Source organism: Oncorhynchus kisutch, linkage group LG17 (genome assembly GCF_002021735.2).
Source record: "Oncorhynchus kisutch isolate 150728-3 linkage group LG17, Okis_V2, whole genome shotgun sequence".
Lineage (NCBI taxonomy): Eukaryota > Metazoa > Chordata > Actinopteri > Salmoniformes > Salmonidae > Oncorhynchus > Oncorhynchus kisutch.
This window is the reverse complement of record NC_034190.2, coordinates 68,626,072-68,648,938: the sequence shown is the minus strand read 5'-3', so window position 1 is coordinate 68,648,938 and position 22,867 is coordinate 68,626,072. Positions and strand designations below refer to the sequence as shown.

Below are 22,867 nucleotides of genomic sequence, written 5' to 3'. Positions count from 1 at the left end.
CCACACTGATATGGCTTCAATCTCCACAGATATTTATTTTAGTTTCTCTGCTTGCAGTTATAGATTTACACTGGATGATCTGTACCCCATGATGAACGCGGTGAAGCAGCGAGCTGAGTTCTATGACGAGTGGGCCTCCCACGTGACAGAGACTCTGGAGGCTAAACTGGACAAGAAAAAAAGTGAGAGATGAATTCACCTTGTCTATGTACTTGTCTCCATTAGTAGTGCTTTTTAGTGACGTATTAGGCTTAATATGGGTCCTGGAAACTGGCCCAGAGACTGCAGTTAGTAGTGAATTAGGCCTCACACCCTTCTTGTTGTAAAGCACTGTGGCTGTGTAATTAATTATTGTAACCGTTTCTCCTCAGGTCTGTCAGTCTTCCGCTCCCTCATCAATAAATCAGAGTTGAAGATGTTCCCTGACAACGACCTCCTGCGTCAGCTCCGTTTAGTCACACAGGATGCAGAGAAATGCTCCTCAGTTGCCCAGCAGCTACTCAACGGCAAAAGGCAGACCAGGTAACTTACACAGTCCAGTGAAAGAGGAGTACCACTGGTTAATGTTCCTCCCTCGCTGCAAACATGATCCACTATGCCTGCGTCTTTATTCCTCAATAAACAGTGTTATTCTAATTTTCTCATCAATGATGTATAAACATGTGCATATTGGAGTATGAATCAATATGATTCAAGGTTTGTCATAATTGCTTCTCCCAGGTATCGCTGTGGTGGAGGGAAGACACAGAGCCAGCTGACTGTGGAGGAGCTGAGGTCATTTGTCAGGCAACTGTACAACCTCCCCTGCAGCCTTCCCCAAGCCCCCAAATTAAAGGTATTGTAAGCCAGTGACTCAATGCCATCATGATATTGAAGCCATTAGAAAACAGGCCTCTGTTTAAATCAATTGATCAGAGGATATTGGAATAAAACAAATCTCAATAGTTTTTTTTGATCATAACTGAATCTGAATGATATATTTTTCTTAGGAGCTCTTGAATTGCATTGAAGACTTCCAGCAACACAGTGAGAAGCTCCTGGCAGATGAGACCACCGGCACAGCAGAGATCCAGAGTCTTTTAGATGTTAGCTTTGACTTTGACGTGGAGCTGCCTGAACTTCCATTACTACGGGAGAGGCTGGCACAAGCCCGCTGGCTAGAGGGGGTGCAGCAGGCCAGCACCCAGCGCTCCACCCTGACCCTGGAGACCATGCGGAGGCTGATAGACCAGGGCGTGGGTCTGACCCCTCACCCCTCTGTGGAGAAGGCCATGGCTCGCCTGCAGGAGCTGCTAACAGTGTCTGAACACTGGGAGGACAAGACCAGCAGCCTCCTCAAGGCCAGGTGAGGGCCTGTACACTGAGGGTTTCTCTTTTACATCTGTAATCTGTAAACCAGGGATTCCAGTTTTTTTTGGTGGGTTGTGTATCTGATTTGAAAGAAGAGACCTAAATGTAGTTAAAGGTACTACACAGGATTTATTTTTATGTTTTTATGTTTGCATTGTAATTTCCGAAAATCTCCATAATATATCTTGCGCTAATAGTGTAATGGTAGTGTTTCACAGTATTATGGTAGTGTTGTGATAGGCTGTGATATTCGCCTATTGATTTCTCCAGCCGGAGTGCCATCTGTTGTCAAACTGGGAAAGCTGTTCTGACTTCTTGGCTGTGTTATCTAGTGGAAATAGCTATTTTCCTGGTTGCTAAAATTCTATACTATTCCCTCAATTTAAGTACATGTGAGAAAACAAGTACTGAATGGTGTAGGGATTTATTCCGATCACTGTGAAATATCTTTTCAATAATTTTTTTTTTTTTTAAGCTGGTGGTCCAGCTTTAAACATCTGTAAAGCTATATTTTTTGTTATTGAAAATAAATGTCACAGTGATCACAATAATTCCCTACACCATTCAGTGCTTGTTTTCTCACATGTACTTAAATTGAGCGAACAGTGTAGAATTTTAGCAACCAGGAAATTGCAGCGTTTTCCACTAGATAACTCAACCACATAGTCAGAATAGCTTTCCCAGTTTGATAACAGATGGCGCTCCGGCGGGAGAAATACATTGGCGAATATCACAGCCAATCAAAACACTGGCGGATAAGTAATACTGTGAAACACTATGATTCCACTAATAGCGCCAGATATGCTATAGACATTTTCTGAAATTACAACGCAAAAATTCTACAGAAATCCTATGTGTAGCACCTTATAAGGTAAACAAATATAAATGGTTTAAGGTCATCTTCTGGTTTTTGTTATTCTGGATCATTTAGACCGTGAATTTACAAATATGATCCTCACACAGTGATTCAACTCTGGGTCTTGAATTTTACTGAACTTTCTCTACAAAATGAGCCATGTGGTTATATCACTTGTATTAAAGCTAGTGAGGTTTTGCTTTAACTAATGTACAAACATTAGCATTGGTGACTAGATTACTGATTTGTACATTAGCAGAACTATGTCAGTGTCCCTGATTTTGCTTCATTTTAATTCCAGCTAGTGCAAAATGCTGCTGCTAGAATATTCAACAAGATCTACAAAAAGTGAGCATGCATATCTAGTTCTGCTTCATCCCATTGGTATCCAGTGCATTTTAATAACCACTGTCACCAGCGTTTTCAAACAGCTTTTTTAATGGCATGGCTCTCCAAGGAATGTGCATCTATTCTGTGCGCTCCACATATCCACGGTTTACCTTTGAGTCTTTTTCAGTCCAGTTTTAAAGGGATAGTTCACCCAAATTACAAAAAGACATTGGTTTCCTTACTCTGTAAGCAGTCTATGGACAAGGTATGACAGCAATCCATGCTTTGGTTTAGTTTCCAGCGTTATCCCTAGGATTTTTAACAAGATGGTGCTGCTCCGTACGGCCTGGGGGGAGGCCCAGAGATTTAGTCTTAGTTGTAATCTTAAAATACCTTTTAGTCTAAGTCACATTTTAGTAATTTCATTCTTCGTTAGTTTTTTATATGTTGTTTAAAACTCTGGACAATTTTAGTCTAGTTTTAGTCAGCCATTTTTGTCACACAGTGTGTTCTTAAAAATATTAATGATGAATATTTAGGCTACCTCTAACTTCCATCTTGTGCACATTCAGATAGTAGGCCTAGTTGGACAAGGTTTTCTCCTCGTATACCTTGGCCGGCAACGTTGATATTGTGTCAGATTATAACCAATGCCAGCCATAATCAACCATATAGGCTATAAAACCTTGGCTACGGTTAACAATTTACAGCTCAGATTTTTAACCCCATAACTTTCAAGGGGCGTAAATAACAGTGTTTCCTTGAAAAGGGGAGAATTCGAGCTTTTCAAAAAGGACAGGACTATTACTGTACTCCTAATATTCAACAAATAGCATTAGTTTTTCCCATAGGAAAAAAGCAACCGCAACTTGCATTAGCAGACCGCGGCACAAGAACAGCAACGCGGATGAATAACAGCGCACATGGGAAAATATAGCTTCTGATGTGATAAAAATAATAGCCTACATGAATGTAAGAGAGAGTAAACATTGATTCCAGTTGAGGTTAGTTACAAGTGAAGTGTCCTGCCTTCGCATCAGTTCAAAAGATTGACAAGTGACTGAAGTGACCTGGGAGCTGTGTAGGAGAGCCGGGCAGATCAGCTCAGACTGCACAACTGAAGGATGTCAATTCTGCCAATGAGAGGATTGGGTGAAATATACTCCATGCATGTTTAGGATTGGACAGAATGGATGAAGAGGAGCTTTGTCAAATTAAATGTCCATTAGTCTTATATGGAATTCTTTTCTCGTTGTCACATTTTCATAAACTAAAATGAAAAGGAATTTGTAATTGTTTTTTTCCCATGACATCTCATTAAGTAATTGTCAGGAAAAATTGGTGATTGTCAAGTATTTTTTGTGATTTGTTGATTAAATTATAACTGTTGTTGTCATACCTTATCCATAGACTGCTTACAGGTTAAGGAAATCCATGTCATTTTGTAATTTGGGTGAGCTATCCCTTTAATTGTCTGCATCTTTCTAAAGCTAGAGTTCATAAAAAAATGTATTTGTCATCTTAGAGCTTAATATGGTGAGAAGTACTGTTCTTTCTATCTCATCAAGGATGGCTGGATAGTTTTGTTTCTTTATGATTTTATTATCAGTATGTTCAACATTATAGAATTGTGCAAAGCCCATATCACGGTAACTGTGTATGTAGCCTATGCAATGGTTTCAAAGTGTACCATGGTTGCAAGGGACAGTATAGATAGCCTACCTGTAGTTAACTGCCAAAATAAAGGAAACACCAACAAACTGTCTTAATAGGGCGTTGGGCCACCACGAGCCGCCAGAACAGCTTCAATGCTCCTTGCCAAAGATTCTACAAGTGTCTGGAACTCTATTGGAGGGATGCGACGCTATTCTTCCATGAGAAATTCCATCATTTGGTGTTTTGTTGTTGATGGTGGTGGAAAACGTTGTCTCAAACACCGCTTCAGAATCTCACATAAGTGTTCAATTGGGTGACTGAGAGACACACACACACCCTTTAAACCCCCTATGCTTCTTTGAGACCCCTCTTTCAAAGTCACTGATGTATCTTATAGCCATGGTAGCCAAAATAATGGACAACTGGGCATTTTTGTACAAGACCCTAAGCATGCTGGGATGTTAATTGCTTAATTAACTCAGGAACCACTCCTGTGTGGAAGCACCTGCTTTCAATATACTTTGTCTCTCATTTACTCAAATGTTTCCTTTATTTTGTCAGTTACCTGTATGTGAAGCTACTTAGACTAAATGATCCATCAGTAGTCAGAGGAAAACGTTGCATGGTTCACAACCATCACAGCAGTTATGTCTGCTTACATCAGAATTATCAAGGGTTAAAGCTTTAATTTACCTTTTGTAAAATATGGAGTGAGTAGAAACATATTGTCCAACAAGTGAAGTGAAGTGTCTTAGGAATTGCCCCCAAAAATGATCATGATAGTACATGCATATATTTATTATTAATACACACCTGAGAAAATGTCTCCATAGTCCATACAGATTGATGAATATGATTTTTAGGCTTCCTGGCAGCTGGATAACTGGGCCCCCTTATGCTGGTGACTGACCAGTCTTCTGACCTAACTGTTGTGTTTTCTACTCCACCAGGCCCCCCCTCTCTATAGAAACCCTCTCTGAAACAGCTGAGAAGGTGGCTGGGATCCCTGCTTACCTCCCCAATTGTCTGATGCTGAAGGACTCCATCAGTAGGGCCACAGAGTGGCTTCAGGAAGCTGAGGCACTTGAGGTACAGAATAATACAACAGGTTTTCACACAGATGTCAGTTGAATAATATTTTTTAGAAACAATGCTTCCAGGTTGACATGTTATAATGTGTCAACTTTATGTATAGAAAACTTGAATTCTGTGGACTCTTTCAGGATGAAGATTCCATTCCATTGTTTTACAACCTCTCTGATATGGTTATTCGAGGACAAGACATCCCAGTCCAGCTTGGCCCTCTAAAGCAGCTGGAGTCTCTGATGGCAGAGGTGCAGGCCTGGAAAGAGTCTGCAGCTAAAACTTTCCTCATGAAAAACTCTCACTTCACTCTGCTTGAGGTAATGTTCTAATGGCTGTAATGCACCACTCTCTGAAAGTTCCATGAGTGATGTACAGTATATAGCAGTATATATATTATTTCCCAGAAATGCCATCATTAGAATTCATCATTTGTTCTTGTCCACAGGTTCTGTGTCCAAGATGTGAAGTTGAAGCAGGTTCTCCGAAAAGGAAGTCCAAAAAAGCTAAAGACATCACTCAGCACAGCAAGAAGAAGATGGTGAAGCTTGACTGTCACAGTGATGTGGAAAAAGCCCTCTCAGAGACCAAGGACTCTGCTTCTGCTGTAAGTACACCTACACTGGCAATTTCTCAACTTAATATATATATGTTTGTTTTACTCAATTTAAAGAGTGCGGACCCTCTCTTTCTCTACTTTTTGTACACTAGTACTGGATATGTGCTCTACCTCAATTCATGTTGGACATGAAATTATATGAATTCTTTTTAAAAAACATTTCTTTACCAGATGGCAACTCTCGGGGAGGTGCGGTTACAGGAGATGGGGGCCCTCTCCTCCCTCCGGGCAGCTAACGAGTCCAAGCTCCTTCCCACGGCAGACTGCATGGACCTGAAGGTGTGTGTGTGTCAGAATCCCCCCATGGGAGCCATGTTACAGTGTGAGCTCTGCCGGGACGCCTTCCACAGCGTGTGTGTGAGGGCTCCCTCAGACTCCCGTTCAACCCAGGCCTGGCTGTGTCCAGACTGCCGACGCTCTGAGAAGCCCTCCCTGGACAAGGTCCTGCCCTTGCTGGCATCGCTGCAGCGTATCCAGGTGCGTCTGCCGGAAGGCGATGCACTTCACTATTTGGTTGAGAGAACAGTCAGCTGGCAACAGCGTGCACGACAGGTCTCTTCCTCCTGTGGACTACCCGACCTGGAGGAGAGCTTTGCAACTCCACCATCTACGGATGGAAAGGTCAGTCAGTCATACCCCTCTTCTGAATTGTAGAGTTATCTATCCATTTTAAAGTGATAATTCTGAATAAGAAACCATTATAATGCTAAATGACCAGATTTTTAAATATTTTTTTATACAGCCAACATGTTTAACTCCAGAGTGGAACCGGACAACTCATGATCAGATGGTCTTCTACACCGAGCAAAGATGCATTCCTCTGCAAGGTCAGTTCTGTGGTATAAAGCAGTGTTGTATAATCTTTTTAAAATCATATCACCAACTGGACTTCTTGATAACATTATTTTATTGATTAGTTCATTAATTTAGTATTTGAAATGCATTCTACTGATGACTACTGATTTATTTAAGCATCTACAGTAGGTTGTAGACATTACCTTTTACATGAACAACCTGGCGTGTGCTGTGCTGCTGCAGATCTTAGTGTGGAGCTGGAGGAGTTGATGGTGGAAGGGCTCCTGCTGCAGGTGTCTCTTCCAGAGATCACACAGCTCTACCATGTGTTACTGAACGGGCTGAAAACGCATCATACCAACGAACGCACGTCACTGCAAGATGACGACCCCTCAGACTGTGACAAACTCAAGCAGTGCAACTCTCAGGGAAAAAGCTTTCCACAAAAGGTTTGTGAGCATGCCTGCTATCAAATACATTTAATTAAATTATACTGTTGAAGTAGGAAGTTTACATGCACTTAGGTCATTAAAACTAGTTTTTAAACCACTCTACAAATTTCTTGTTAACAAACTAGTTTTGGCAAGTCGGTTAGGACATCTACTTTGTGCATGACACAAGTAATTTTTCCAACGATTGTTTACAGACAGATTATTTCACTTATAATTCACTGTATCACAATTCCAGTGGGTCAGAAGTTTACATACGCTAAGTTGACTACCTTTTTAAACAGAACGGAAAATTGCAGAAAATTAGTTCATGGCTTTAGAAGCTTCTGATAGGCTAATTTACATCATTTGAGTCAATTGGAGGTGTACCTGTGGATGTATTTCAAGGCCTACCTTCAAACTCAGTACCTCTTTGCTTGACATCATGGAAAAATCAAATGAAATCAGCCAAGACCTCAGAAAGAAAATTGTAGACCTCCACAAGTCTGGTTCAACGGCTGAAGGTACCACGTTCATCTGTACAAACAATAGTACGCAAGTATAAACACCATGGGACCACGCAGCCGTCATATACCACTCAGGAAGGAGACGTGTTCTGTCTTCTAGAGAGGAACTTACTTTGGTGACAAAAGTGCAAATCAATCCCAGAACAACAGCAAAGGACCTTGTGAAGATGCTGGAGGAAACCGGTACAAAAGTATCTATATCCACAGTAAAACGAGTCCTATATTGACATAACCTGAAAGGCCGCTCAGCAAGGAAGAAGCCACTGCTCCAAAACTGCTATAAAAAAGCCAGACTACAGTTTGCAACTGCACGTGGGGACAAATATCGTACTTTTTGGAGAAATGTCCTCTGGTCTGATGAAACAAAAATAGAACTGTTTGGCCATAATGACCTTTTTTTTATAAATACAAATATTTCACCTTTATTTAACCAGGTAGGCTAGTTGAGAACAAGTTCTAAAGCAAAGCAGTGTGACACAGAAAACAACACAGAGTTACACATGCAATAACATGGAATAAACAATAAACATGCCAATAACACAATAAACAAGTCAATGACCATCGTTATGCTTGGAGGAAAAAGAGGAGGCTTGCCAGCCGAAGAACACCATCCCATCCGTGAAGCACGGAGGTGGTAGAATCATGTTGTGGGGTGCTTTGCTGCAGGGGGGACTGGTGCCCTTCACAAAATAGATGGCATCATGAGGGAGAAATTGTGTGGATATATTGACGCAACATCTCAAGATGTCAGTCAGGAAGTTAAAGCTTAGTTGCAAATGGGTCTTCAAAATGGACAATGACCCCAAGCATACTTCCAAAGTTGTGGAAAAATGGCTTAAGGACAACAAAGTCAAGGTATTGGAGCGGCCATCACAAAGCCGTGACCTCAATCCTTTAGAAAATTTGTGGGCAGAACTGAAAAAGCGTGTGCGCGCAAGGAGGCCAACAAACTTGACTCAGTTACACCAGCTCTGTCAGGAAGAATGTGCCAAAATTCACCCAACTTATTGTGGGAAGCTTGTGGAAGGATACCCAAAACATTTGACCCAAGTTAAACAATTTAAAGGCAATGCTACCAAATACTAATTGAGTGTATGTAAACTTCTGACCCACTGGGAATGTGATGAAAGAAATAAAAGCGGAAATAAATCATTCTCTCTACTATTATTCTGACATTTCACATTCTTAAAATAAAGTGGTGATCCTAACTGATCTAAGACAGGGAAGTTTGACTAGGATTAAATGTCAGGAATTATGAAAAACTGAGTTTAAATGTATTTGGCTACGGTATAAGTACACTTCAGACTTCAACTGTATGTATTTGTATGATTGACAAGTATTGGTTTATTACTGTTACGACGGTATCACGACTGTTGAAAAGAAGAAATACATTTTACTTAGTTTAAGAGGTGTTTTTAATCTCTTCAGGATGGGTTGATAAAGGAAGGAGTGAACGGAGCAGAGAAGAAGGCTAAGCGACGCCTGGAGAGGGAGGCTGTAGAGCCAGAGTGCAGGGACAAGGCCAAGAAGCTCCAGAACAAGAGACAGAAAATGAACAAAGACAAGAACCTGGAACGCAAGGCGGCGTCGACCTCCTCGTCTCACTCCGACTTCTCCCAGTCAGATGACTCTGAAGAGGAGATGTGTCCAGCAGAGGGATGCCAGCAACCTGAAGGAGATGAGGTCAGTTTAACTTTTTTGATAAATCACTCACTGACAAGATAACAATAAAAGATAAGCAATACTTTAACTGACAACCTTATTGAATGACTAGTAGAGTATTGGTGTTTAAATAAAGGAGACAGGGACAGAATGCCTAGCAGTTTGTTTGTAGAAGAGATTGTAAAATGTACTGAATGTTCAGTTCCTTGTCTGACTTATGTCACTTGGGTTAGATTTTATTTGAGATTTATTTGGCCTTTTGATTTATTTCAGGTCGACTGGGTCCAGTGTGATGGCAGCTGTAACCAGTGGTTCCACCAGGTCTGTGTGGGTGTGACAGCCGAGCTGGCTGAGAAAGAAGACTATGTGTGTGACAACTGCACAATAAGCGATGGTCGCTGAGGAAATGAGGAGGGACTGGATGGGGAGTTTACTCCATTAGCAACTCAGTCACACAAGTCAGGATGTGTCACAGACCCTGCCCTCATACCCCCCAACCCAGCCCTTCATGTCCCCATCCCCTTTGTAACAACGGTGCTATCTGCTCTTTATTGGGTTGTTGTCCAGAACTATACTGCTTGGTTACTTTTTTTGTATTTTACCTATTTTTCTTTCGTCCTCTGATCTGTTGGTTGTTGTGACAGAATGTGGATCAGTGTGCTTCATGGGTTTCCATTGCATTGGGTGGCGCAAAGGAGTCAAACAATAAGTTACCCTGTAAAGATCAAAGGGGGTGTGGTATATGGCCAATATACAATGGCTAAGGGCTGTTCTTATGCATGACGCAATGTGGAGTGCCTGTATACAGCTCTTAGCCGTGGTATATTGGCCATATACCACAAACCCCTGAGGTGTCTTATTGGTATTATAAACTGGTTACCAATGTAATTAGCTAGAACAGTAAATAAATAATTTTGTGTCATACCAGTGGTATATTGTATGATATATCACGGCTTTCAGCCAATCAGCATTCAGGACCCAAACTACCCAGTTTATAATACAGTATATTGTACATGGAACTTCCTTGCATACAAAACCAGAGACTCAGAGGATGTGGGTTAAGGTCCCCTTCTTCCCCCTCCCCCTTAAAAAAATATATAAATAATGTAATAGAAAGAACTGTATTTTTCAGGAAACCCAGTGCTTAGTACATGCATCTGAATAATATAATTATTCAGACAATTTTGGTAGACTGTTTTATTTATCTGAGGAATAATGTTTGTCTGAATTGATTTCAATGGGTTGGTCTCCTCTGAACTATGTGTTGGTGCTTTTAGCAATGGTTTGATGTACAGAAACAAAGTGTATATGCTGTAGGGTAAGTTACAGTTGTGGACTAGCAATGTAGCAGACAGAAGGAACCCTATCAACTGCCACATATGTGCTTGGGTGGGTTACTTTGGGAAGGAAGGGAGAGGGGTAGTTTGACATTGCAGTTTATATTGTGGAATAAAAACATTTTTGTTCTAATAGCAAAGGGAAGGTTTTTATATTTTCATTTGTTCCACCACTGGATGACCTCATATCAACACTATAGCATGTAGTAAAAACTCATAAAAGCAGGCTTATTACATAATGAATGCATGAGGGTACTTAGTGTTTGGTCAAACTCTGATTTAAAGAATCTGAAATACATTTGCATTGACATAATAGGCTACAAAAGTATAATTCTCTTTTGATGACATGTACAATCATTCTTATAATGGGGCCATACAGCATAGAGACGATTAATAACTGTCATTGTGCATTTTTCGCTTGTGTTGTCATATGGCTTCAGTCCAGCTCCAGTGCTCTGATCTCAAATTGGGCATTGAGCTAAACAGTTCTTCTGAGAGGCGGTCCAGGCAGTCTGATAGGCCAGTACCCTCTCTTTGTCCAAACTATTTCAATCGCATTGAAATCCCATTTCAAATAGATACTGGTGAGGTCAATGAACCTGAACTTAGTGTACCAATATAATACAACTATTATTGTCAAAGGTATTTTTGAGACCAGCAGTGCAAATTACTCATCGAGTTGCGCAACAGGACATTTTTGTGGGAAATAATGTCGAGGAGGAAAGTGCGGAATCAACGCCCCGCCGAGAGCGAGGAGGACTCCGATATTGACAACCTGTTAGCCGCTCTGACACTCGCCGAGGTGGAAGAGCTGCAGAGCGAACTGACCGTTATTGACCCGGATCCAACTGTGCCAGTCGGACTCCGGCAGAAGAACCAGACAGACAAGCAGCCGTCAATAAAATACAATAGGGGGGCAATGCTTGACTACTGTGAGCGCGAAACCAAGAAACTCATTCAAAGGGAGCTGTCCTTTGAGGTATGATGACACTGTTTCCGCCAATGTCATTGTTAACTGTACGTAAAGGGCCGTTTCTAACCAAGAAAACAAATGCAATAGTTGGAGTTTCTTGCTGTTTGAACCCTGAAGAGGTGTTATTACAGTACGAATAGTGTAGCCTAGATGTAGCTGTCAATCGAATACTTCAAGTACAAATTTGACAGTTTATTAAAGTGCCCAAGTATATCAGGACCCTGGCTTCCAGACATGGTGCAGTGATTTCAGGATTCAACATCATAGATGATGGGGGTTATCAGGCAGATGAAGATACTATTGTGGGCAATGTTTCACAAACTTAAAATATAACTTCTGTCTCTTGTGGAAATAAATAATAATTGTATGGAGTTCGACAGAAAGTGGGGATACAGACATATGTATGATCATGCTGTAATGATCAGGGTGTAATCCTATATAGGTTGTTTTTTCATGAAAGTAAATATGAGATACCACACAGGTCTCAGATCTTGACTGTGACAATACCACTATTTCATAGAGTTAATTTGTTTTAAAATGCCACAGTGATATCCTAATAATAATAAAGAAGCTTAGACACTGAGCTTATCTGTTAATGTATGTTGGCACCCAGCTGTTGGATATAGGCTCCAACAGCTAGCCGGTAAGGAAACACAAGCCCTGTTGAAACAGTCTTGTGTGTAGAGACTAATGAGATGTCTTGTTGTTTGAAAAGGATCCAGAGCAGGGGTACAGAGGACCCAGTTTGAACAGGCAAAATCATCCCTCTGAACAGTTGCTAGGCAGTGCAATTTTTATTATAAACAAATGAGCCCATGGAGCCCTAAAGAAAAAAGACACTACATAATCTTGAGATTTTCTTTTCAGCACACAAACAAGACTCGGAGAAGTGTTTTCATTACTTTGCAACAAGTAATGTGATGAAGGTGTTATGTGATTACTGGGATTTTGAGTCCGAGTGTGTGTTTGAGGGAATACAATTATTTTGACTGTATGTAATTGATTTTACATGTGCTATCTCAGGATCTAAATGTATTTCATTGACAAGTATATTGACCACTATACCATGCCATGTATAAATAGCAGGATATGTGATTCTAGCTATTCAAATGTTAACTAGACTGCTACATAATTAGTTATAAATACTAAATGATCCATCCTACAAAGCTGTACATGGGCCTCTGTGGTGTAGACCTTCTGTATGGTGTCTTCATAAAGCCCCTTGAAATCTGGTTTTGGTGAAAAGGGTAAGAGACAGGCTCATAGAATAATGAGTCTTGTTAATGCTGGCATGCTGGTTCCAGTTCTAAGACAAATTAAATTCCAGAGCGAACGCTCCTCTCGCTCTGACCCATACTGCCTTTTAAGGAAACATCTGCCAGAGTTACTTACACAGTGGCTTACAGATCCCTACAGACGTTTCAGCCTGTAAGGGATGCAAAAACCCTGATTCCTATATGCAAGATATACAATTTTACAAAACAAACAGATGGTGCTCGTAGAGGCAATGTTCCATCGGTTTTACGTAGGCTGTTAAGGACATAAACATTCCAGATGCATTCTGAAAATATTTCCAAACTGACAAAAACATACATAGATGTTACATTCTTTATTAAATAATGAATACTAGACTACACACTAGCAATTCAGAGGGGCTGGGTTAAATACAGAAGACACAATGTATGCATTCACTTGTACAACTGACTAGGTTTCCCCCTTTCCCTTTCCTTCCCTACATCGTGAATTGCTTACTAGAAAATGTGTATTATACTGTAGAATACTATATTATACACTGTAGTATCCCTTGATCATGTGTAGTGCTTATTAGAATGTTGTAAATACTACAGTATTATCAGTAATGTCCACAAAAACACTTCAGTCTGCAAAAACACTTTTTTAACTGTAGTAAATACTTCATTATTTAATTAGCGTATATCTATTCCCCTCCCCCATACTGCAATTTGTTACACCCTTAAGTGGAAAATCTACATGCCAAGTATAGACCATAAATTGTATCCCTACAGGTTATAGAAAAGAGCAGAAGCTCTAACTATTTCTCCAGTAGATCTCCTGAAGGACAAAGATTCCATTTCTATGTTGAAGATAATAAAACAGAAACACTACACTAATGTCCACAAAAACACTACAGTAAATACTACGGTATAGTACAGTCTGCAAAACACTACAGTAAATACTACATTCATTACTATATTATATACTACATATACTACAGTTATTTTACAACAGTATTTACACTAAAGTGAACTGTAAATACTACAGTATTTACAATAGTGTTTTTGCAGACTTAAAAAAACACTACAGTGAATACTATACTATTTATACCATAGTATACTATAGTATTTTTTCATGTGGGCTTGTATGATAAATGCAACTATATTTCTTATGTTCCTGATACTGAAGGAGCCAACAACAGACAGAGTGAAACGGGAACGCCTGAAGAAGATGGGGAAGAGCTGTGATAGTTTCTTCTACTTCAAGTCAGATGACCAGGATGACCAGGATGTCATGGACCTAAACTTCTCTGCTGTGGAGACCCCTAAGGAGGACATATCCAAGGACGAAGAGGAAAAACCTCAGAGCAAGAACTTGAAGGGTGAGGGAGGGAGTGGAGAGGGAAATGAGGAAAGGCCACATAGTAGGTTAGGGGGAGATGAGGACAAAGACCATGAAAAAAAGGAAGATAAGATTGTTGAAAAAAGCAATGAAGTACAGGTTGAAGAAAATGAGAAAAAGGAGGAGTGCATAAACAAGGAGAAGGGTAGTAACAAAACACTTGATCTTATCTCAAAATTACAAACAAAAAAAGAAGATACAAAAGAAAAGGAGCAAAAAGATATCAGAAAAAAGACTGTCTCTAAAACCAAGGATCTGATTTCAAAGCTTCAAGGGCATGCTGATAAAGACGATACTAAGGAGAAAGAGAAGAAAGAAAAACCTAAAAAAATGAAGGATAGCAAGATCGCAAGAGGAATTTTCTCTAAAGTAGAGGAAAAGCAGAAAGAACTCAGGGGTACTGAGGTGAAGGAAAAGAGGAATAATGAGAAGGACAAAGATAGCGAAAACACCAAATCACACAGGAAACCAAGTAGAGTCCAGGATGAGACACAGATAGACAGTGAAAAGAAGACAGAAAGGACTCCTAATAAAATCAGTAAAGCCAGCAATGTAAACCTAGAGAACAGTAGTAGGGAAGATCGCTCAGCTGGTGAAGTCATGGAGGGAGGCGAGGAGGACGAGGAGGCCAGCATGTTTGATGAGCTCCTTGAGCATGTCAGAAAAGACAACCCTTTAATGACTGAGCTCAATGTCAACAACTCAGACGTCATCAAGACCCACACCCTCATCCAGTTTGCAGAGGCACTACAACACAACACACATGTCAAGACGTTTGCTTTAGCCAACACCCGAGCTGACGACCATGTGGCTTATGCCATTGCTGGCACTCTGCGGAACAACACGTCTCTGACCAACGTCATCCTTGACTCCAACCACCTCACTGGCAAGGGAATTTTGGCCGTGGTACACGCCTTAGAGAAAAATGTAACCATCACTGAACTGCGCTTCCACAACCAGCGACACATCTGTGGAGGCAAGACAGAGATGGAGATGGCCAATGTATTGAGAAACAACACCAGGTTGCTGAAGCTGGGCTACGGCTTTGAACTGGCCGGCCCAAGGATGACCATGACCAACATCCTGAGTCGGAACATGGACCTGCAGAGGCAACGTCGACTGGAGGAGAAGAAACAAGCACATTCCCAGCTGCCTCAGCCATACCAGCCAACACGTCAGACACCACAACCACAGACCAACACAAAAAAGAACACATTGCCTTTGGGGAAGTTTTATTGCGAACCTTCAACTCAACCCCAATCCAAGTCTGTTGGTGAGACTAAGAGGACAGGAAACCTCCTGAAAACATCGCCCTTTTTGTCCCCCCCTAACCCCTCACCTGAACCCTTCCACAAGGGGAGCTCCAAAGCTGTGGGTAAGCTAAACCCTAAGGCTTGGGGTAGTAGGTCTGGACCAGGGTCTACAACACCTCCACCTCAGGCTGGGGATGGTGTATCTGGTCCTGGGTCTACACCACCTCCACCTCAGGCTCTTAAGGCTGGCCGATCTGGACCAACTCCACCTCCTCCCCCTGCCCCAGTGTTGGAGGGCCTAAGGAAAGCCCTCATGCCTGCCTCACAGAGAAAACTCAACGGGCAGACTTCACGCCACGGAGAGAGGAACACTAGGGACCAGTTGCTGGACTCCATTCGCAACAGCACAATGAAAGCTCTAAAAAAGGTTGGAACATGAGAGGAGTGGAAGTTGTTTGTGAAAGCAGCATCCTAATAATATCAATACAATGTTATTAATGTGGTGAGCAGCCAACAGTATAAGGAATGACAGCAATTTTGATTACATCTGTAGACTTTAAATTACTGTAACATCTATATGAATCCAGCATTTCCCTTGAAATTACAGTCAGGAAGAATGTAGTGTATTGGTAAATAAATTTAATCTAAATATTTTACTCTCTGGCAGGTTGATGTTCCAAAGCTGCTTCAATAAAGGTGGGGATGACAGCAAGAAGAGGTTGGACTTGATACAAAAACAGAACAGCATTTGTTTTACAGTAGTAGACCGGGGTGAAGCCCTGCCTCTGTTGTTGCTGCTGAGATATGGAGAGATATCTGATCCAGTTGGTACTTCGAGCCAGAAGGTGGTTATGGTGGTTTGTAATCATACAAAGTGAAAGCATCTTAGGCTACATTGCCTGCTGACTTCAGTCTCCCTCAGTTGAATCTCTCCCTCCTGTTCTCCCGAGATGCCCATATTTGGTCATTGCATTGAAGATACAGTATGACGTAAGAATAACTCCTCTGTTCTTTTTAATTACTGGATGATGGCCAGTTGGATGTCCTGCTCTTTCATGTGAGGCTTTGTCTGGCGAAGAGGTGGGGAGAATGGGGGAGGTGCACGGTGGAAAGGGAATAGTTCAAAGGGGACGAGCAACTGGAAGGAAATGCTTACTTACACATTGCAAGTCACCGTATTTTCCTATTTTCAACAGTTATGTGGCCATAAGCGCAATGAACGAGGGAATTTGTTTGATGTTTATTTAAAGACCATTTTCCACTGTCACTGTCAAAAGATGTAATTAAACATTTAACCAAACACATACTGTAGCTAGTATTGAACACACAACTTGTATATGAAGTGCGTGTGGGTTCATAATCTGGTCAATGTGTAATATAACAGCAGCCAATCTCTCTGTTAGTTGTCCATAGGGATACCAACTGCTTACAACATGCATGTATGAGGCACTTCCCTAGAGCTGGCAGGAGACCTCTTGAACTTTGCAAGCATTTAACTATGATGGATTGTGTCCTGAGAGGGAAGGGAATATATTTTGGGAATAGTTAGTGCTATCTGGGATCCTTGGGACATCCAGTCCCTACCCTAAATCCTAACCCCAACCTTAACTCTTACCTTAAGCATTTTACATTTCATCTTCAATGGGGTAGTTGAAATAGCAAAACTCCCGGATAGCAAGGACCTTTTGAGAAGGTTTTGAGAATGTTGTGTTTTGAATTCACTCATGGGGTGTACCACACAGATGTTTTAAGTCATGACAATATACCAAGACCATTCTGAAATGTATTTACAGAACCAAACAAAACATATTAATATGTCTGGTTTCGAGAATGCATCCGATAGCTAGTCATTAAATTCCTCCAGATGAACAATTGTGGAATATGTCTACATCCGCCTTATAGAGGCTTTTGATTCAACAAAAGTAGCTCCTGTCTGTAGCACTTCCTTCCTGAAATGTTGCAATCCGTTTATATTTTTCACTTCCTTAGGTAAGACAAAAACAGCCCTGAGCCACTGCAAATGATGCTGGTCAATGGAGACTTATACGGTGACAGTAGGGGCATTCGGGAGAAAAGTGGGTCTGTCCTCACATGTAGAGTATCTGTGGTGAAATTATTTTACAACTGAAAACATGAAAATCTATCTGAAGTTTCTCCTTTACTTGCCAGGTGAGATTTTAACACTCAGATACAATTGCAGACACTTTTTGTTATTGTAGATTTGCTGTTGTTGTTGATTACAATTGCAGAAATCTTTTGTTGTTGTTGATTATTTTATTTGTGAAAGAGACCACTGCATACTGCAAATTTTATAGAATAAAACTCTACCAAACAATTTTATGTTTTTATTATTTATTTCATGTTTCAACTATTTGTTTTTATACCGATAAAAAATAACATTGTTTTTCTATTTTTTCAAGTTCTATGCTGTGATGCAAAATTGAGCAAATTTGGAGCGCACGGATATGAAGGTGGAGCTTTAGACATTGAGTGTTCATATCCAGATGGATATCAATATAAACCCAAATACTTGTGTCGCCATCCCTGTTCCAACAGTGACATTCTCATCAGAAGTGTGAAGGGTGAAGCATTTGTCCCAGTAGGAAGATTTTCAGTGTATGACAATGTCCTTGGATGTACTTTCATTGTCAGCATCCAAAACCTGGAATTACAGGACTCTGGACATTATTATTGTGGACTTGATAAGTGGGGAAGAGATGTTTTAACAAAAGTAGAGATCTCTGTGAGTAAAGGTATGCATATTATTTTGCTTTGATCTCCCTTTTGATTATCTTTGAATGCACAAATATTTTACCTGGTCTACCCTCTACTTACTATGTGTACCCACAGCTCCATTGGTCACTTCACTGTCTACACCTGCCCCTGTGATTGACAGGAAGGACACCACTGAAACTAACAAATATGTTTCCTCAGAGGTCCCCACCTTTACACAGGTTGATATAACTTTGAATAGCTTAAAAAAAGAAGCTCCTATTGTACATTTTTGTTATATTCTAACATATATTCTATATATTTTCTGTATACTTTTGTTTTTGCTCATTTTAAAGGTGCCATACAAAAAGTTACCTGTTGCAGATTGGGATGTCACACCTCCAACAACCTCAACTATTCGGATTGGTAGCCCAGGTAATTGAACATTCGGAGTGTCTGCGGATCCGACTTCTCTGGACCCCTCTTCCTGAACTTTAGGCTACTCTGTTTTGTTCCAAACACACAATGGAAAACATGGATTTGATTGAGATTTTGTTGAATTATTCTCACTGTAATTTAGGCTTTGTATGTGTCCACGTTGTTGTGGGAGCTGTCCTTGGACTATTGATGTGTTGCACTGTGGTTGCACTTGGTCTACTCCTCAGAAAACAATCAATGTCACGCTCACTGAGTAAGACCAAGTATTCTCTCCTTGATAGCCTACCTACATATCATATTGTACTTATGAAAATACTATTATTTTGTTTATGATATGTTGAAGCCTATAATTTGTGTCCCTTAGCATTTCCATCATCTGAATCAGATCCTGTAGATATTGCACAGGTGAATTGGATATTTGTTTTAAGTTGAAGCTTTATCATATTTTAAATAACATTTTCATTGCCCTCATCAGACAGCAGACATTAGGCTATATGCACCAACTCACTCAACAAATAAACTCTACCCAATGCCCCCCCCCCCTCTCCCTCTCTCTCTCAGGATGAAGAGGACACTTGTCATGTGTATGATGAGATAATTATGTACAGCTCCAACAGTGACTTGTACTGCACCATTAGGTTTTGTGAAACTCCACCGGAAATAGAAGACAATGCTCTCTACTCCCTCCTGACACTAAATGAACAAAGACCTCAGTGAGGGTCACAAGTCTCTAATCAACAGAGGGCATTCGCACAACACTGCCAACACATTGATGGTGGATGTGCAGTATCATTATTGCTATTATGTGTGTGTGGGTGGGTGGGGGGGGGGGGGGGGGGGTTACAGTTGAAGATTGTCAGATGTTTGCACTGTTACCCTGCATCTTTTTCCTCTGATGCAGTGCCTAGTGAAAATAAAAAATATGGAATATTTTCCAAAATATTGTATTATATTTTTTAAACGAAGATGTCTTGATTGCATATGTCTTCACACCATTACAGCTGTGAAACGTTTTGAATGAGATTCTACCAACTTTGCACAACTCTTAGAGCAACATTCAGTACAGTGCATTCGGAAAGTATTCAGACCCCTTGACTTTTTCCACATTTTGTTACGTTACAGCCTTATTCTAAAATTGATTAAATAAAAAAATGTCTTAATCAATCTACATACAATACCCCAATATTGACTAATTGAAAACAGGTTTTAGAAATGTTTGCTAATTTGTTAAATATAAAAAACAGAAATACCTTATTTACTTAAGTATTCAGACCCTTTGTTATGACACTCGAAATTGAACTCAGATTCATCCTGTTTCCATTGACCATCCTTGAGATGTTTCTACAACTTAATTGTAGTCCACCTGTGGTAAATTCAAATGATTGGACATGATTTGGAAAGGAAAACACCTGTCTATATAAGGTCCCACAGTTGACAGTGCATGTCAGAGCAAAAACCAAGCCATGAGGTCGAAGGAATTGTCCGTAGAGCTCAGAGACAAGATTGTGTCGAGGCACAGATCTGGGGAAGGGTAGCAAAACATTTCTGCAGCATTGAAGGTCCCAAAGAACACCGTGGCCTCCATCATTCTTAAATGGAAGAAGTTTGTAACCACCAAGACTCTCTTTGGCTGCCCGGCCAAACTGAGCAATCGGGGAGAAGGGCCTTGGTCAGAGAGGTGACCAAGAACCTGATGGTCACTTTGATAGAGCTCCAGAATTCCTCTGTGGAGATGTGAGAAACTTCTAGAAGGAGAACCATCTCTGCAGCACTCCACCAATCAGGCCTTTATGGTAGAAGGGCCAGAAGGAAGCCCCTCCTCAGTAAAAGGCACATGACAGCCCACTTGGAGTTTGCCAAAAGGCACCTAAAGGTCTCTTAGAACATGAGAAACAAGATTATCTGTTCTGATGAAACCAAGATTGAACTCTTTGGCCTGAATGCCAAGCATCACGTCTGGAGGAAACCTTGCACCATCCCTACGGTGATGCATGTTTTTCAGCTGCAGGGACTGGGAGACTAGTCAGGATCTAGGGAAAGATGAACGGAGCAAAGTACAGAGAGATCTTTGATGAAAACCTGCTCCAGAGCGCTCAGGACCTCAGACTGGTGTGAAGGTTCACCTTCCAACAGGACCCTAAGCACACAGCCAAGGCAACGCAAGAGTGGCTTCGGGACAAGTGTCTGAATGTCCTTGAGTGGCCCAGCCAGAGCCCGGACTTGAACCCAATCGAACATCTCTGAAAAGACCTGAAAATAGCTGTGCAGCGACGCTCCCCATCCAACCTGACAGAGCTTGAGAGGATCTGCAGAGAAAAAATAAATAAAATGTAAATTAGCAAACATTTCTACAAACCTGTTTTTGCGTTGTCATTATGGGGCATTGTGTGTAGATTGATGAGGGTGAAAAACTATTTAATACATTTTAGAATAAGGCTGTAACGTAACAAATTCTGTAAAAAATCAAGGGGTCTGAATACTTTCCTTTGTTTTTGTCAAAATTGCTCAAGCTCAGTAAATTTGTTTGGGAGTCATTGATGACAGCAATATTCAAACCTTGTCTCTGATTTTCAAGCTGATTTAAGTCAAAACTGAGACTGGACCATTCAGGAAGACTCAATACCTATTGGAATGCCATTCTGATGTGTCTTTGGCATAACATTTTTTGTTATGTCCCCGCTGAAAAATAAAACTCTATCCCAGGTTTAGATATTCAGAAGACTGATGCAGGGTTTCTCTAACTTTTTATCTGAGCTTTGCTCCTTGCTCCTAGAGTTTTATTTTTCAGAGGGACAATTACACCATTTTTATGTCAAAGACACACCGAAAGGCTTTCCAAGAGGTTGAATGTTCCTGAGTGGTCCATCCTTAGTCCTGACTTAAATTTGGTGAAAATCAGAGACAAGGTTTGAATATTGCTCTCCATCAATGACTCCCAACGTAATCTACTGAGCTTGAGCAATTTTACATAGCGCAATAAAGACATCTGAATATTTTCTATAATTTTTCTTTAACTTTTAAAATGTGGAGTAGTTTGTGAAGATACAGTTGAAGTCGGAAGTTTACACGCACTTAGGTTGGAGTCATTAAAACTCATTTTTCAACCACTCCACAAATTTCTTGCTAACAAACTATAGTTTTGGAATGTCGGTTAGGACATCTACTTTGTGCGTGACACATTAATTATTCCAGGAATTGTTTACAGACAGATTATTTCACTTATAATTCACTGTATCACAATTCCAGTGGGTCAGAAGTTTACATACACTAAGTTGACTGTGCCTTTAAACAGCTTGGAAAGGTCCAGAAAATGATGTAATGGATGCTTCTGATAGGCTTATTGACATCATTTGAGTCAATTGGAGGTGTACCTGTGGATGTATTTCAAGGCCTACCTTCAAACTCAGTGCCTCTTTGCTTGACATCATGGGAAAATCAAAAGAAATATGAAAATCAGCCAAGACCTCAGAAAAAAAATGTGTAGACCTCCACAAGTCTGGTTCATCCTTGGGAGCAATTTCCAAACGCCTGAAGGTTCCATGTTCATCTGTACAAACAATAGTACGCAAGTATAAACACCATGGGATCACGCAGCCGTCATACCACTCAGGAAGGAGACACGTTCTGTCTCCTAGAGATTAATGTACTTTGGTGTGAAAAGTGCAAATCAATCCCAGAACAACAGCAAAGGACCTTGTGAAGATGCTGGAGGAAACATGTACAAAAGTATCTATATCCACAGTAAAAACGAGTCCTATATCAGCAAGGAAGAAGCCACTGCTCCAAAACCGCCATAAAAAAGCCAGATTATGGTTTGCAATAATGACTATCGTTATGTTAGGAGGAAAAAGGGGGAGGCTTGCAAGCTGAAGAACACCATCCCATCCGTGAAGCACGGGGGTGGCAGCATCATGTTGTGGGGTGCTTTGCTGCAGGGGGGACTGATGCACTTTACAAAATAGATAGCATCATGAGGAAGCTAAATTATGTGGATATATTGAAGCAACATCTCAAGACATCAGTCAGGAAGTTAAAGCTTGGTCGCAAATGGGTCTTCCAAGTGAACAATGACCCCAAAGCATACTTCCAAAGTTGTGGCAAAATGGCTTAAGGACAACAAAGTCAAGGTATTGGAGGGGCCATCACAAAGCCCTGACCTCAATCCTTTAGAAAATTTGTGGGCAGAACTGAAAAAGTGTGTGCGAGCAAGGAGG

General features: G+C 40.8%; 2 protein-coding genes across 9 annotated transcripts in view; both read left to right on the top strand.

Annotated features, from left to right (window-relative positions):
- The window catches only part of LOC109908186 (lysine-specific demethylase 5B-B), a 42,302-nt gene extending 31,519 nt beyond the window's left edge, over positions 1-10,783 (top strand). For all 5 annotated transcript variants that reach the window (XM_031794467.1, XM_031794468.1, XM_031794466.1 and 2 more), the window contains 12 exons: positions 58-182; positions 372-522; positions 721-835; positions 990-1,345; positions 5,143-5,281; positions 5,416-5,595; positions 5,724-5,882; positions 6,066-6,515; positions 6,637-6,721; positions 6,933-7,138; positions 9,073-9,327; positions 9,580-10,783. In XM_031794467.1, the coding sequence (XP_031650327.1) occupies positions 58-182; positions 372-522; positions 721-835; positions 990-1,345; positions 5,143-5,281; positions 5,416-5,595; positions 5,724-5,882; positions 6,066-6,515; positions 6,637-6,721; positions 6,933-7,138; positions 9,073-9,327; positions 9,580-9,708 (2,350 nt within the window). In that variant the 3' untranslated portion in view covers positions 9,709-10,783. The remainder of the gene's footprint in view (positions 1-57; positions 183-371; positions 523-720; positions 836-989; positions 1,346-5,142; positions 5,282-5,415; positions 5,596-5,723; positions 5,883-6,065; positions 6,516-6,636; positions 6,722-6,932; positions 7,139-9,072; positions 9,328-9,579) is intronic.
- Positions 10,784-10,879: 96 nt separating this feature from the next.
- On the top strand, positions 10,880-19,470 carry lmod1a (leiomodin 1a (smooth muscle)). Of its 4 annotated transcripts, none has more exons than XR_004203698.1 (8): positions 10,880-11,622; positions 14,038-15,930; positions 16,171-17,672; positions 17,924-18,256; positions 18,354-18,457; positions 18,572-18,650; positions 18,796-19,058; positions 19,215-19,470. XR_004203698.1 is itself a non-coding variant. In XM_020506731.2 (3 exons), exons 1-3 carry the CDS (start codon positions 11,353-11,355, stop codon positions 16,195-16,197), a joined length of 2,190 nt encoding a protein of 729 aa, XP_020362320.1. In that variant the 5' UTR covers positions 10,880-11,352; the 3' UTR covers positions 16,198-17,912. The 4 variants fall into 4 exon arrangements, 1 of the variants encoding a protein (XP_020362320.1); XR_004203697.1 differs by having other exon boundaries at positions 18,572-18,906; positions 19,018-19,058; XR_004203696.1 differs by having other exon boundaries at positions 18,572-19,058.
- Positions 19,471-22,867: the final 3,397 nt, after the last annotated feature.

What these genes read in the sequence shown, in the direction of transcription:
- lmod1a (XM_020506731.2), top strand. Translation starts at nt 11,353, where the DNA reads ATGTCGAGGAGGAAAGTGCGGAATCAACGCCCCGCCGAGAGCGAGGAG. An exon ending in AAAGGGAGCTGTCCTTTGAG is followed by an intron (nt 11,623 to 14,037) that starts GTATGATGACAC and finishes CTGATACTGAAG; the next exon opens with GAGCCAACAACAGACAGAGT. An exon ending in CAATGAAAGCTCTAAAAAAG is followed by an intron (nt 15,931 to 16,170) that starts GTTGGAACATGA and finishes ACTCTCTGGCAG; the next exon opens with GTTGATGTTCCAAAGCTGCT.